Source organism: Dama dama, chromosome 7 (assembly GCF_033118175.1).
Source record: "Dama dama isolate Ldn47 chromosome 7, ASM3311817v1, whole genome shotgun sequence".
Taxonomy (NCBI): Eukaryota; Metazoa; Chordata; class Mammalia; order Artiodactyla; family Cervidae; genus Dama; species Dama dama.
Genome location: NC_083687.1, coordinates 36,257,672 through 36,275,024, shown reverse-complemented (window position 1 = coordinate 36,275,024; position 17,353 = coordinate 36,257,672). Strand labels below are relative to the sequence as shown.

The following is a 17,353-nucleotide window of genomic DNA, read 5'->3' as shown; positions in this document are numbered from 1 at the left end:
AAAATGTCAAATATCAGGGACTGGTCATCATAAACACTGTTACAGACCGTTCACACCAAAGTTAATGACATCCTTGTTAGAAGATCTTTCAGCTACCCTTTATGTATATCTATATGAATATACTGATGTCTAATTATTTATATTTATTTGAATATTTTTATTTTAAGAAAATGAAGGAGGAATGTTAAATTTCTCTTCTGATTTGAAGGTTTTGTGTGGGATTTTCACTTTTTTCATTCATATATTACTCTGAAGATAAGAGAATTAGGGCAGCAAGTTAAGGCCAAATTTTTTGTCTTCAGTCACTGGAAAATGGGAACATGACTTTCTTTGCATGCCAGTCATTTATTATGTGGGGAGTGAGTGTGTGTGTGTATCTGTGTGTGATAGGCATATGTATACAAGCATAAGACAGCCATTGCTGCTCAAGCAGCTTGAAAAAATTCATATACCACCAATCTAGTCCTGACAAGAGGAGTCCAGCCTGGAAAACAAAATCTCTCCCACAGTGATACCTACCCTCAGCCTTTTGGATCTACTTTAAAAACACAATGATACAGGGGGAGGCTTGATTCTTTTTGCGATTCATTTCACACAAGAAGCATCAAGTGATAAGGGACTTTGTCACCTCTGGGGACTAAGCACCCAGTTATAACATTTGTATGGAAGCTGACTTGTTAAATTTGCCCTCAAAGATAAGGATCCTACCAAAGCACTAGAAAGAGGAGAAACAGGGTCCAGTTAAAAGTGAGGCCAGAGGCTGAGGGGCTAATCATCCACTGATAACAACTTAATTATTAATCCTTTTCCTTAAGTGATATTTAAGTATCGAAAAAGTCTCCATTTTGCCTTTCTCAGTAGATAGTACAAAGTTCTTCATTTTCCTTTGGAGACACCAACACATATAAATCAAATGCCATGATTAGTGACTAGCAAGCAGAGTATTGTTTGAGACAGAATTGGCAAATAAAACTGTAAGATACTTAAATATATTCTATAAGAATTTGACAGATGTATATATTATTTTTTAAATTGACTTTTAACTGGAGTACAATTTCTTTCCAATGTGTTGGTTTCTGCTTTACAACAATGTGAGTCAGCCATAAGTGTACATATACCCCCTCCTCCTTGAGTCCCCCACTCCCACCCTGTCCCACTTCTCCAGGTGGTCACACAGACGGGGTGAGCTTCCTGTGTCATACAGCCACTGCCCACCAGCTGTCTGTTAATATTTTACAGATGGTAATGTACTGTGTTTCATTGCTACTCTCAATTCAACTTGCCCTCTCCTTCCCGCATTGTATCCACAAACCTGTTCTCTGTCTGTTTCTCTCTTCCTACCCTGAAAATAGGTTAATCAGTGCCATTTTTCTAGATTCCATATATACTCATTAATATACAACATTTGGTTTTCTCTTTCTGACTTATTTCACTCTCCATAACAGGTTGTAGGTTCATCTACCTCAGCTCATGACCCAAATTCAGTTCTCTTTAAGGTAAATTAAAATTCTCTTGTATAGATGCACCACAACTTCTTTATCCATTCCTCTCTCAGTGCACATCTAGAGTGTTTCCATGTCCTGGCTATTGTAAACACTTTTGCAATGAATTTTGGGGTACATGTGTCTATTTAAATTATGGTTTTCTCAGGGTATATGCCCAATAGTAGAATTTCTAGGACATATGTTAGTTTTGTTAGGACTTTCCTGATGACTCAGCAGCTAAAGACTCTGCCTGCAATGAGGGAGACACAGACGATGGTTTAATCCCTGAGTTGGGAAGCTTTGCTGGAGGAGGAAATGGCAACCCACTCCAGTATACTTGCCATTTCCACCTACCCCTCTGCCATAATGCTGACCCACATTTACATATGTATTAGAAAGATTTTCCCTTTCTATTAACTTAAGTAACATACCTATCATCTGACATGTTTACTTTTTACTTTTTGAAGAGAACACAGGCAAGTTCCACTCTCTTAGACAGCATCAATTATACAACACAATTTTATCAGTTATAGTCATCATGCTATATATTAGATCCTCAGACTTTCTAATTTTAATATGTTAAAATATATAACTTTTTACAAACCCGTCCCTATTTCCCCCACCCTCCAAGCCTTGGCAATCACTTTCCTACTCTGTTTCTGAGTTCCATTTTTTTTTTTAATTCTTTACAACTGACATCATACAGTATCCGTCTTTCGCTAACTTATTTCACTTAGAATAAGACCCTCCAATTTCATCCATGCTGCCAAATATGGAAGAATTTCTTTCTTCCTTAATGGTCAAATAAAATTCACATATATATATCACATCACATTGTTTTACTCTCTCCACCTGCTGACAGATACTTAGATTGTTCCTGTAATAGTTTGTTTCTAGGCTACTGTGAATATAGATGCAATGAATATGGGAGTACGGATTTCTCTTTGGGATAATTATTTCATTTCCTTTCAATATATATTCAGAGGTGAATATATATCCAGAAGTGGAATTAATGGCCACATAACAGTTCTTTTTGAAATTTCGTGAGAAACTTCCAGAAGGTTTTCCATGAAAGTTGCACCATTATACATTCCTACCAATAATGCATTAAGACCCCTATTTTCTACACATCATCATTCACACTTATTTCTTACTTTTGGGTGAAAGCCATTTAAACAGGAATGATCTGGTATATGTTGTACTTTTGATTGGCACTTCCCTGATACTGATGTTGAGCATCTTGTCATATAATTCTTGGGCGTTATGTATGTGTTATTGGTGGCGGGGGGGGGGGGGGCGAATTGTCTACTCTGTAAAAATAGCATGCATTTTGTGTACTGTATTTGAATATATAAAACTCAGTTACCTATCCATACACAAAAACAAATTACAGAAATACAAATAATCTCATTTACAATTGCATCAAAAAATACATAGAAATAAATTTAAGCAAGGTGTTGAAAGAACTATGTATGAAAACATTCAAGAGATGCATGAAAGAAATGTTTATAAGACACAAAAGGAAACATATTTCATATTTATTGACTGGAAGAATTAATATTGTGAATACATCCATACTACCCAAATCTATATACATATTCATTGCAATCTCTTTCAAAATTCCAAGGCAATTTTCACAAAACAGAAAAAAAATTCTACAACATGTATAAAAATGTATTTGTTGCTGTTCAATTGCCAGGTCATGTCTGACTCTTTGTGACTCCAGGGACTGCAGTATGCCAGACTTCCCGGTCCCTTACATTCTCTTAGAATTTGCCCAAGTTGATGCCCATTGAATTGGTGATGCCAGCCAACCATCTCATCCTCTGTCAGCCTCTTTTTCTTCTGCCTTCAATCTTTCCCAGCATCAGGGTCTTTTCCAGTGAGTCAGCTATTCACATTAGGTGGCCAAAGTATTGGAGCTTCAGCTTCAGCATCAGTCCTTCCGAAGAGTATTCAGGGCTGATTTCCTTTAAGGTTGACTGGTTTGATCTTGCTATCCAAGGGACTCTCAAGAGTCTTCTACAGAACCACAGTGCATAAACATAAGTTCTTCAGTACTCTTCCTTCTTTATTGTCTGTCCAGCTCTTACATGCACACACGACTACTGGAAAGAGTATAGCCTTGACTGTACAGACTTCTGTCGGCAAAGTGATGTTTTTGCTTTTAACACACTGTCTAGGTTTCTCATAGCTTTCCTGCCAAGAAGGAATCGTCTTCTAATTTCATGGCTGCAGTCACAATCCACAGTGATTTTAGAGGCCAAGAAGAGGAAATCTGTCACTGCTTCCATCTTTTCCCCTTCAATTTGCCGTGGAAGTGATGGGACCAGATGCCATGATCTTCACTTTTTTGATATAGAGTTTTAAGCCGGCTTTTTCACTCTCCTCTTTCATCCCATCAAGAGGCTCTTTAGCTCCTCTTCCCTTTCTGCCATTAGAGTGGTATCATTCACATATCTGAGGCTGTTGATATTTCTCCCAGCAATCTTGATTCCAGCCTTTAGGACTCATCTAGTCCAGCATTTCGCATATGCTCTGCATATAAGCTAAATCAGCAGGGTGACAATATACAGCATTGACGAACTCCTTCACCAATTTAGAACCAATTTATTGTTCCTTGTCTGCTTCTAACTGTTACTTTTTGAACTGCATACAGGTTTCTCAGAAGACAGGTAAGTTTGGTCTGGTATTCCCATCTCCTTAAGAGTTTTCCACTTTGTTGTGATCCACACACTTTGGTGAGGTCAATGAAGCAGATGCTTTTCTGGATCCCTTGCTTTTTCTATGTTCCAGCAAATGTTGGCAATTTGATCTCTGGGTCCTCTCCCTTTGCTAAACCAAGCTTGAACATCTGGAATTTCTATGTTCATACAATGTGGAAGCCTAGCCTGGAGGAATTTAACATAACCTTACTAGGATGGGAGATGAGTAAAACTGTTCAGCGGCTTGAACATTCTTTAGTACTGCCCTTCTTGAGAACTGGGATGAGGATTGACCTCTTCCTGTCCTCTGGTCCCTACTGGCTTTTCCAAATTTTCTGACATAATGAGTGGAGCACTTTACTAGCATCGTCTTTTAGGATTTTAAATAGCTTTGCTGGCATTCTATCACCTCCACTAGCTTTATGGGCAACAGTGCTTCTTAAGAACCACTTGACTTCACATTCCAGAACGTCTGGCTCTGAGTGAGAAAATACACCACTGTGATTATCTGGGTCATTAAGATTTATTTATTTATTTATTTTGTATAGTTCTTCTGTGTACTTTTTCCATCTTTTTGTGGTCTATTCTGCTATATTAAATCACAAAATACCAAAGAGTCAAAGTGATGTTGGGAAAGAACAACAACGTTCGAGACTAGGGTTGCTGATTTCAAATTGTATTAGATTTGCTTCTGGCACGAAAGCAGACACATAGATCAACAGAGCAGAACAGAGAAGCAAGAAAGAAACACACACACATATATTGTCGGTTAGCTTATGAAAAAGCAGCCAAGATTATCAAGTGGGAGAAGGAGAAGCTTTTCAAATATTGCACTGGGAAAACTGGATAATGCTATGAAAAAAATGAAACTGTGCCCCTGTCTTTTACCATACACAAAAAATCAACTAAACAGGGATTAAAAAGATGAACATAAGACTTGAAGCGATTAAACCCCTAGAAGAAAACATTGAGGCAATCTTATTGCCTTCTGTCTTTTAAATGAGATTTTGGGTTTCACACCAAAAGCCAAGGCAACAAGGCAACCACTGCAAAAACAAACAAGTGACACCACATCAAACTTCAAACAAAGGAACGTCAACAAAATCAAATGGCAATTTACAGATTGACAGAAGGTATTGCCAAATCATATATTTCAGTTCAGTTCAATTCAGTCGCTCAGTCGTGTCCGACTCTTTGCGACCCCATGAATCGCAGCTGCCAGGCCTCCCTGTCCATCACCAGCTCTCCGAGTTTACTCAAACTCATGTCCATTGAGTCGGTGATGCCATCCAGCCATCTCATCTTTTGTCTCCCCTTCTCCTCCTGCCCCCATATATTTGATAAGAGCTTAATATCCAAAAATACATGAGACATACCACTCAAGGGCAAAAAACACCAAATAATACAAAATTTTAATGGAGCTTAAGAAAATTAAGAGTTTCAATAAACCTGAAGATTAGACTGCAGATGAGAGACACAGCAAGGTTTTCCATTTAGAACAACAAAAGCCTGTGCCTTCTTGGTATTACTTTATTCATCTCCACTCATTTGTTTGACAATTACAGTTCAAAGTGTATATTCTTGTCAATAGAAATCACCCCACACTGAGCTATAATATGTACTAAGAACTGCCACACTGTGAAAAAAACAAACTAATATTTGCATACCTACTGAGACATATAAAAAACAAGGTAATCTCCAGAGTCGACCACTCCATTGTTTTCTATATTTCATTTCAAAATTGAGCCACTAGTAAGGAAAATGAGTTAAGAGACCTCAATGATATATATAGAGAAAATCAGTTTCAAATGGGAGTATCAATGGATTATAATTTGGAGGTACTTTATTACTAGTGTTGTAACTGTAGTCCTTTTGATTCTCTACTGCATCAGGGTAATACTTCATTATAAATATTAATACCAACATAGGGACACATACCACTAAAGTGATAGTGAATAGAGAAAAACATAGAATATAGTAGGCAAGAAGTGAAAGTATGGGAAGTCAGCAATGGTAGTAAAGTAAGGGGCAGTATTGCCTTGAGGGGAAGGAAGGTTCTCAGAGTTTCTTGAAACACCAAGAATGAGCCAGATGTGAGGAATTAGCTTAATTTGAAACCCAGAAACTCTGCCAGAAGAAATTTAAGTTCATAAAAATATTTGATTCTAAGAACCACAATTTAGACAGAGAATAGGGTAGGGTAGGATATATAGACATTCAAAACTCTCCATTGCTTAGTGCATCAGGCACTCAAGGACCACCCTCACTGAAGTCTCTCTATAGCTCAACCTACAGGTACCAGCATGGAGAAAGAGATAGCTCTACTCCACAGGCAGTTGAACCCTACTTTTATTGCCTCGTGGCTTTCCTTAAGAAGCACTCGATGCAGCAGATTTCCTCCATCCCATCCCGTCCGGCTGACTCCCCACGGTCAACAGGAGTCCTCACCCTGGGATCATTCCGCAGTCCCCATGGCTCCAGCTCCCATCTTCCGTGGACACCAGTGGACTTACAACCCTGTCCGAGGTATGAAAGGCAGCAGCATGGCTTGTCTATGTGGTTCTCACTCCGTTCAGACGGTCACAGGTTTGTTAGTTCACTCCCCAACAGCTTCAAAAGAATCCGCCCATTCCAGTGGAAGGCCATGGACGCGGGGATCTCACCCCTGCGCATCAGCTCTCTCACCCCCAGGCACAGGCTTGTCCCACTTGCTATCCTGCTTCTTTCCCCTTCCTCCTCGTACCTTTTTTCCTTTGTCCTACAGAGTTCTGTATGGATCCGGATATTCCTCCTCATTGTCCCGTTGGTTGATACCATCCAGCCATCACATCCTCTATCGTCCCCTTCTCCTCCATAATAAGGAATAAGGAAAACAATCCCACTTACTATTGCATCACAAAAAGATAAAATACTTAGAAATAAACTCAAGCAAGGTGTTGAAAGATGTTATACAAAACCTTTAAGACATTGATAAGAGAAATTTAAAAAGCATTAAAAATATGTAAAGTTAGCTGGTTGTTTCAATGTGTTTCTTGAGGTAGGATTTGTATTACTTTAAACTTCCCTCTTAGAACTGCTTATGTTGAATCGTATAGGTTTTAGATCATCATGTTTTCATTGTTCTTTCTTTCTAGGGCTGTTTCAATTTCCTTTATTTCTTCAGTAACATGTTCATTATTTAGAAATGGTTTGCTTAATCTCCATGTGTTTTTGGTCTTTAAATTTTTTTTTTATTCCTGTAGTCATTATCTAGTCTCACAGTGTTCTGCTCAGAGAAAATCCTTGATAAAATTTCAATTTCCTTAAATTTACTGAGGTTTGATTTGTGACCCAAGATGAGAAAAATGTTCCACGTTCACCTGAGAAGAAAGTGTATTCTGCATTTGGATGGAATGTGCTGAAGATATCTATTAGGTCTGTTTGCTCTAATAGTTCCCTTTAGGCTTATGTTTCCTTATTTATTTTCTGTTTTGATGATCTACCCATTGGTAGAGTTGGGGTGTTAACACGCCCTACTATTATTGTGTTATTGTCAATTTCCCGTTTTATGTCAGTTAGCGTTCACTTTATATATGGAACTGCTCCTATGTTGGGTACATAAATATTTAAAATTGTTTTGTCTTTTTCTTGGACTGATCCCTTGATCATTTTGTAGTGTCCTTCTTTAACCCTTAAAATAGATTTTATTTTAAGGTCTATATTTTCTGGTATGAAAATTGCCAATCTGGTTTTCTGGGATTTCCATTTGCATGGAATATCTTATTCCATCTTCTCACTTTCATTCTGTATGAGTCTCTAGGACTGAAGTGGGCCTCTTGTAGACAGCATATATACGGGTCTTGTTTTTGTATCCATTCAGCCACTTTGTGTCTTTTGGTAAGAATGGGAGAAGATAATAGCAAATAAAACAACTGATAAAGGACTGCATTCTGGAATACAAGTAACTCAAACAAGTCAGTCATCAAAAGCAAAGGCAAGAGCTGCAAAAATAAATCGTGAGACCACATCAAACTCAAAATCTTCTGCATAGTAAAAGAAGTCATCAATAAAATATAGTGGCAACCTATAGAATAAAAAAAAAATTGCAAATCACACATTTCATAAGGGCTTCATATCCAGGTATATATAAGAGACTCATGCAACTCAGTAGTAGAAGAAATCAAACAACCCAAATTATTAAATGTGTAAGGAAGAATAAGTTTTTTGAAAAATCTGAAGATTAGACTGTAGGTGACAGACACTGTTAGTTATTCCTTCCAAAACAGAAGCCTGTGTCTTCCTGACATTGCTTTCTTTATTTCCAGTCTCCTGTTTGGTGACTGCACTTCACAATATGCATCCTTTACTCAATAGCAATCACCCTACACTGAGTTATATGTGCTAAGAATAACCCCACTAACTATAAAAAACTAATAATTACATACTTAACCTTGAGGCATCAAAAATCCAAGGTGATTTTCAGAATTTTCCACTCCATTGTTTTCTACATTCTTTCTCAAAATTGAAACAACTAGTAGGGGCAAATGAGCAGGGGACCTCAATAATACATGGATTGTGTCATTTAAAACTGGGAGCATTCCTGGATTATAATTGGGGGGAATGTATTATTACTAATACTATTATAATTTTGTTCCCTTTAATTCTCTGGTATACTAGGTTGACATTTATTTGAAATAATAATACAGTCACTATGGAGAACAGGGTGGAGATTCCTTAAAACACTGGAAATAGAACTGCCATATGACTGAACAATCCCACTGCTGGGCATACACACTGAGGAAACCAGAATAGAACGACACGTGTACCCCAATGTTCATCACAGCACTGTTTATAATAGCCAGCACATGGAAGCAACATAGATGCCCATTAGCAGATGAAAGTATGAGAAAGCTGAGGTACATATACACAGTGGAATATTACTCAGCCATGAAAAAGAATACATTTGAATCAGTTCTAATGAGGTGGATGAAATGGAACCTATTATACAGAGTGAAGTAAGCCAGAAAGGAAAACACCAATACAGTATACTAATGTATATATATGGACTTTAGAAACATGTTAAGGATAACCCTGTATGTGAGACAGAAAAAGACATGAAGATGTATGGAACAGTCTTTTGGATTCTGTGGGAGAGGGCGAGGGTGGGCTGACTTGGGAGAATGGCACTGAAACATGTATATTATCACATGTGGAAAAAACGCTAGTCCAGGTTCGATGCATGATACAGGGTGCTCGGGGCTGGTGCACTGGGATGACACAGAGGGATGAGATGGGGAGGAGGTGGGAGGGGGGTCAGGAAGGGGAACACGTCTACACCCATGGCGGATTCCTGTCAATGTATGGAAAACCACCAGAATATTGTAAAGTAATTAGCCTCCAATTAAAATTAACAAAATGAAATAGACTAGTAATACCAAGATAGAGACACTTAGTACTCGAGTTACAGTAGATTGAGAAAGACAAAGCTTATGAGGCAGTGAAATCACAGAAAATTAGCAATGGTATCAAAAGAAGGGGCAGTATTGCCTAGAAAGAAAGCAGAGTTCTCTAATTTTTTGGAGACAACACAAACAAGCCAGGTGGGAGCCAACCAGCTTAAGCTGTATACCAGAAACTTCACCAGAAGGAAAATGAAGTTCATAAAAGTATGCTGATGCTAAACACCAAAATCCAGACAGTAAGGAAATACGGTAGGGTATACGTAGATTCTGACATCTACTCAGAAATGTAGACATGGAAGCAAATACACTAACGAGCATCAGAAAAATCAAAGCACAAAAGGGTCTGAAAAGTCATTCGTAAAGAGACTTGGCAGTCTGATCAAAAGAATAAGAGAATCAAATTAGACAACCAAAATAGAAAGACTTGTGCACATGATAGAACCAGAGAATGCTCAGGAGAGAAAGTTTCAGACCTAGTGGACCAGTGAACAGAAGCCTCCAGCATCAGGAACAGAAACCCTGGGCAGGACACATGACTGTGCAGTTCTGGGAACAGCCTCAGTTTCAAAGTTTGGGCGCTATACCGCCTAAAGGCGAACGCAGACAAGGCTTATAGCTTGCTATGACACTGAGTCACAGACAATAGTGTTTGTTAGTTGACTTTTCTCATCCAACTACAAAGTTAATGAATCACTAATCAATGATAACTGACACAATCAGTTTCCAGTCAGATCCTCTTTAGGCATACAGTGTACATCTGAACCTGTTATATGATCCCCAAAAACATTTTTATACTTAAATTTATTGATGTTTAATTGAAGGGTAATTGCTTTACAATACTGTACTGCTTTCGGCCAAACATCAACATGAATCAGCCATAGTTTTACCTATGTCCCCTCACTCTTGAACCTCCTTCCCGCCTTCCTTCCCATCCAACCCGTCAAAGTTGTTACAGAAAAATATGGAAGGCTTCACAAATTCGCCTGTCATCCTTGGGCAGGGGCCATGCTAATCTTCTCAGTATTATTCCAGTTTTTTAATATATGTGCTACCAAATCAAACACACAAATAACTCTTTAACAGAAAAAAAAAATCATACACTTAGTCATCTACCAATAAATGATCAATTACCTTAGGAATTAGGATATTCTGCTATGTTTACTGTCTCTTATAAATTCGACTTTTATAAGCTCCAAAGTTCCATGAAGGACTTAAGCATATAATTATGCATAACACATATATACATGCACAGAAAAATATGCACACAAATATGTCTATATTACATAAGCTCTTATTCTCCTAGCCTGTCATAATAAGCCCTTTAGTTGATAAGAGAGATAGTCCAAAATTTCTCCAACTTATATGTCTCCTTTTTGAGAACCACTTCTTTGATTTTCATCACCTAATTTTAAATAACCATTTTATTCTTATATATTAGGTCTATTTAAACTAAGAGCAGAGAAAACCTAGTAAATGCTGATATCTTATCCTTAATTAAATTATCACTCTTGTGGTAAATTGGAAAAAGAATCATGTTCAGATCTCGTTCAGGAGGATAAAATCTATTTTATCTGTTCTCTTGTCCAAACTGAATTCTTGCTTACTTCAGTCTTAAATTCTGCTTACGTACAAAGGACAGACAGGAAAAGTAATATTAAAATCATGCTTGCAAGAGTCTATGATTTTATGCTTCTGTTGGCCAAAGGTAGGGCAAGGAATAATTTCTGAAATATTACAATACATCATGGAAGCCTGAAGGTCTAGTTCTCCTATCAAAGAGGAGATGTTTGGAGATGGTTCAAAAACTAAGCCCCATGGGTGTCAGATGTGCTCCCAACCAGACAGATGAAATTTTCTCGTTAAAACATCAAAGCCAGGAAAGGCAGACCTTGTTCGCAGAGCCAGTGACGGGGTCCTGGGTGCTGACCAGGTAATATTCTTGGATTACCATTTGGAGATTTACCTGCCATTGTCTCAAAGAAACAAATGCAATGAGAAGATTAAAGATGCATAAAGGTAGAAGAGCTGCCAAGGTGCCTAGAATCAAGGATAGCCAGGAAAACCACACCCCATACTGATAATTGTCAGAATTTAACGATGAGTGTTTTATAGATAGAGCAGAACAAGTGGATAAAACCAGTGTTCTAGGGTCACACCTGCTTTGCAGTCAAAGACAAAATATTTTTCGCTTTAGGCAGAATCATCACAGCTCCTGATGTGGTCCTGGTTACACACACACAGACCGGGAGCCCACAGGCATGTGTGATGTGACATCAGGAAGTGAACAGATGACTGCATTGGTGCCCAGTCACCTCCATCTGCTAATAATGGGACCTGGGGGAAATTATTTGCCCTCTCCAAGGCATCGCATCTTCATTAACATAACTTGATGATCATAGTGAAGATGAAGGCTATCTCACAGGGTCACTGTGAAACACAAAATTTAAGATGTTTTAAAGCTTTTGGGAAAGTATCAAAGACATGCATGGGGTTATGAAGGTGAGTTAGCAGATCCAAGGTACAGTATCCTTTTTGTCCTAGTATTCTCTTTGTACTCAATAGTAGGGATCAGTCAGTCACATATTTACTCTTATCTCAGAGTGATGGCGAACCAGACAGATCAACTGTACACTTCTTGTCATTTCAGTGTCTAAAATTCAAGGATTAGTGATGTAGAGTGAAAAACTAACAAACTCGTAGAGGGCCTCGCTGCTCAGAGTCTGCAGAGTCCCAAAATTAAACTGTTTTGAAAGAATGGCTTAAACACTGGCTCAGAATTAAGTTCCAAATGTTTGCAGAGCACAGAAGTACTTCTGGGAGCAATACAAAAATGCAGGGAGTGACCTACTTCTCCGACTATCTATCTGTGCAAATATTGTCATCCATCTATATTTACACAGAAGGCTCTCCTTCTTCACCATCTCAGCTACTAGAGCACCAACTTCTGCTCAGAGCCACAGGGAAAGAGAAGGCTTCCCTCCACAGGATGGATTTGATAACCTCGGGTGACTAGATCATCAGAATGGCTCATGTTTTTATTTTAGTAGGGTCCTGCCTGCTCCTGCTGCTGGTCATGTCAAATCTGCTCCTGTGCCAAGGCAACTTATGCCCTTCCTGCAGTCCTGACACCCCCCTGAGATCCCTTACAGACCTGTTTATGGATGCTGCCTGGCTGTCCCACTACTTCCATAACCTTTCCGCAATAATGTTCAAAGAGTTTGTAAGTACTGTGGTGGTGGTGGTTTAGTTGCTAAATCATGTCCGTCACTTGCGACCCCATGGACTGTGGCCCGCCAGGCTCTCGAAAGGAAACTTCACATCAGTGACTGGCCCACACTATCCTTTAAACAAGAAGGCTGCAATAACATACTCTCTAGGTCAAAGAAGTCATCAGTTCATAAGATGGTGAAATCAAAAAAAGGATCAGTTTTGTGAAATCTCAAAGATTCCTTAGAAGTGCAATACTTTTTTCAATTTCCTTTCATTCATTTTCTTTTTTTAAAATGTCTAAAATAAATGAATTTGTATTTGTCAGCCAGGAATGCCATAAGAGAATACAATAGACTCAATGGAATAAACACCAGAAATTTATTACCTCACAGCTCTGGGGGCTAGAAGTCCCAGATCAGGGCACCAGCAAGTTGAGGTTCTGGTAAGAACTCTTTCTTCCCAGGATGGCTTCTCCATGTCTCCTCACACAGGGTGGGGGTGGGGAAGACAGACAGAGGAAAGGACACACAGACACAGAGACAGAAGAGAAAATTCTCTGGTGTTTCCCTTCATGAAGACACTAAACCTATTGGATGAGTGTTCCATCCTAAGAGCTCATTTAACATTAATATCTCCTGCATTAGCAGGAATGTTCTTTATCACTACCGTCCCTGGGAAGCACCAAATATTGGCACATATGCACTATATTTGGTTAAATAGTAAAAAAAAAAAAAAAAAAGATAATAATAAACAGAGAAGGGAAAAGTTTAAACTTAGAAGAGTTAGATATAAAATCATTTTTATAGAGACAATGTATAGAAAAAGTAGGAAAGGAATGAATTTCAAATTTTATGATGCCCCCTGTTAAAAAAATTACACGTCTATCAAACATATAAATGTTCTTTTAATGGGTTCATCTACTGAATGCCCAACAACCTTAACTAATTGCCTGATCACTTTTAGGATGAAAAATATGCCCAGGGCAAACAGTACCATATCAATGCCACCAACAGCTGCCACACCAATCCCCTCCATGCGCCTGAAGAAAGAGAAAATGCCCAACAGTTGAACGTGAGTCTTTCACCTGGGTTTTTCACCAGATCAATGAGACAGTACGTAGGTTACCAGGCTTCAGACTATTAGAGGTCATGGTACCTGTACATGCAGAAAAAGGTGGAGGAACCGTAAGCCATTGAAGAGATATTATATTATGCAGTTGATGAAGCATGAGTGAAATCAAGGGATAACTAAAGATCTGTAGTAGCAAAAACAAGAACAGATCTATAAATTGTACATGCAGACAACTTTAGTTCATCCCATGCACTCGACACAGGATTGCAGCTATTATTCTGTATGAAAACATGTAATGGCTGAGTAATATTCCATATTAGCCTCCAACTAATAAAAATAAATGAAAAAAAAAGAAAACAGGAAATGAATGGGAACTTCCATGTGTAAAATATGATTGCAAAATTCATGAATATGTAAGAAACACACCCCAGGATTGAGTACTCCCTGTTACTAGTGACACACAGGGAGTCCCATTCTGCACCACTGAGCCAGCGCATCTGCCTTTCTAGGCTCTACTAATTCTGCTTCTTCTTCTCTGACGCTTCCTTCATTCATCATTCTCAATCATTCCTCTGTCACCTTTTATTCTTAATTTGTAAGTCTCCCCCAAATGGCCTATAAAACATTGCTTTGCTTTTCATGGCCTCAACAATTGCCTTTGTTCTGAGGACAAAACTGTTTACATATCAAGCCTCAATCATTTATGGCAGCTCTAAATGTTGACCATTATAATCTCTCCTTTCTGATTTCCTGCATTATCCCTCGTCCTCTATTTTTTAAAATATTTTCACATGCATCCTGCCTTAAAATTCTACCCTCTCTGTCTACAACCTTCTTAGTGATATCAGCATTCTTTTGATCTGTTAAGCTCATTAGTAATGAGGACGATCAAGTAAAGGAAAAATGTCAAAGAGGAAGAAGATGAGGGATTTTTCAATAGCCTTGAATTTAAAGTTTATTGAGAGTTACTACATGGCCATACATTTTACTAAGCACTTTATGTGCTTAGTACTATTCCTAGCACATTACTATATTTAATCCTACTCAGTTCTATGTTCTTTACCACTAAAACAGTTCATGGATGTAAAGAAATTAAGCATGTTAACTAGAGATATTCAGCCCCCAGGATTTTCATGCTCAATTCTACTAGTAGTAGTGAACCTGGGGGGAAAACTCTCCATTGAGAATCCCTCGGATGCTGTTACTAAAGACAACGCTGTGCCATTTTCTGCCTGGACACATGTCAACAAGACAGACTCTTCTGATAGCAGCATGGGGCCTGGTGTTGGGATCAACTGAGGAAAGAAAGCCTGCTTAGGAATGTCATGTCTTCTTCATTGTCTCTTTGTTGTAATAACATAAAACAAATTACCAATCGAAAATCAATATGAATGACTCACCTGATTCATTAATATGAAAGAATCACTGGGTGACAATGATGTGGATACAGGTAGAATGCCTTTTTCTTGGGTCAGGTATGGCAGGCACATACTGACTTGTCATAAAATACTTAGATTTCTCTCATGCAAATATGCAAACATAAAAGAACTCACTGAGTGGTGGTAGAATTTTCAGAGGAAAAAAGAAAATCCTTCATGTTATAAATTAGAATGCATGAGAAGAATTAGTTTCTAAAATAACCTAGATTTTTAATAATTCATTGACGTGTGAACTAATAGCTTACATTTATACTTTTGCATCTTTTACTTCTTTTAAAAATCTCTGCATACACATAGGTATAACTAAAAGTTTTTTTTAGGTCAGCTGCTCTGAGCAGAGATAACATGTTACCAAAACCACTGAATTGTGATTATTTTAATGAGACCAGTTCTTATGGTTGCTTAGAATGAAGACCTTAGTAAGTTGATACTCTTCTTACTGTACACCTGGAATCAACCTCTGCATCATCTTATCAACGAGCTGCAGAGTTTGAAAGAAGTCTCACAGACGATCCTAACAAGAGCCACAGAGAGTGAGGAAATATCAGACAGACTTCAAGCATTCATAGAGAGTCAATTCAGACAGGTGAGCATCCTGCAGAGGGCTTTCTTGCTTTGTTCATGAATGAAAGAGGTGATCTCTGTAATGCGTAAGGAGTTTTGAAATATCTCAGTTTGTGAGAAAAAGTTTCATGTCTTCTATATGCTAGACTGCTACTACATAAAGCAGGAGCCTAGTCATTCATAGAGATAGATTCTACTGTAAAGGAATCAGAATTTCACTGCAATTTGTGATATGTGCAGCCTTCCCTGTATTGCACCCAATTCCACCAAAAGCTTGCCTCTTCCTGGGCACAGATGGTTGAAATATTTTCAAGATTAGGAGTATTAGAGTACAGAATTTTCAAGACCAGCACTTTCTTCAAAGTATCCCAGGACAGATGCTATTGAAGTTCCACTTGTCTTCTTTCTCTGTTCTACTCAAATCAAAGGATGAGAGTGGGAAGGAAGAAAAGAGAAAGTTAAAACTAAACTAAAGTTATGATTTTACATTTTAGATTCCTAATAGTTTTCTCATAGGCTGGCTCCAAAATCCATATCTAGAGTGTTTTATATTTGTATGTGTTCCCCATATCTTCATTTGATAATTAGAAGCAAAAAAGATAAGCAAATACTAACAAAACTCATACGAAGCCATTATCTTTTGGGTATTCAGGTTATTGTTCCAGTCTTGCAGAAGATGCTCAAGACTCGAATTACCTGGTCAGGACTCTCATCCCTGACGTCCAGCGATGAAGATAGGCGTCATTCTGAATTTTATAACCTGTTCAAGTGCCTGCGCAGGGATTCACGTAAAGTTGACATTTACATCAAGATCCTGGCGTGCCGAATGCGCAAAAGGTGCTAAATCCGCATCATCCCATCCAGCTCTGAGATGGTCATAATGATCTACCCCATAGCAAGTTTCTGTGAAATTACAGCTTTTTAATGCATGCTCTGTGAAATGGGTCTTCTCTTAAAAAATAAACACAGACTCTTTAGAGATGTCAACATCTAAAATGGCAATATGTTAACAATTCTTATATTCATTTAATAGAAAATCAAAAGAAAATCCACCCCTACAGTTGAGAGAATGAAGCTCCTATTAAAATTAGTCACAAATAGCAGAAGCTGGCATTACGAAGAAGACCATTAAGAGATTACTTAAGAATCACAGCCAATTATTTTGTGTCAAGTTATGAGAATCAAAGAATTAGACAATTGTTCATGGTTCTGGTCATGCTACCAAGAAGACTGAATTCTCAGGTTACGGAATGGAAACAAACAAATGAAGAACCTTTGAAGTTCACTGACCTTATAGATTAGTAAATCACATGTCATGGATACAGTGAGGACTTAAACTGAGGTTTAAAAAAATCTCTATTTTGCAGAATCAGGCCTTCAATTTGTGGAGAAAGAGGGTGTGATATAAACACACAAATTGCTATATTACATGGTAGAAT

The 17,353-nt window shown here is 38.1% G+C and overlaps 1 protein-coding gene and 1 non-coding gene across 2 annotated transcripts; one reads left to right on the top strand and one right to left on the bottom strand.

The window, feature by feature from the left end:
* Positions 1-6,546: 6,546 nt before the first annotated feature.
* On the top strand, positions 6,547-16,758 carry LOC133059160 (placental prolactin-related protein 1-like). The gene is made up of 5 exons (XM_061146193.1): positions 6,547-6,715; positions 12,678-12,850; positions 13,804-13,911; positions 15,757-15,936; positions 16,567-16,758. The coding sequence occupies exons 1-5, from the start codon at positions 6,661-6,663 to the stop codon at positions 16,756-16,758; spliced, it is 708 nt and encodes a 235-aa protein (XP_061002176.1). The 5' UTR covers positions 6,547-6,660.
* On the bottom strand, positions 10,586-10,694 carry LOC133060092 (U6 spliceosomal RNA). Its single transcript, XR_009693754.1, has one exon. It is a non-coding gene; the product is annotated as a U6 spliceosomal RNA (small nuclear RNA).
* Positions 16,759-17,353: the final 595 nt, after the last annotated feature.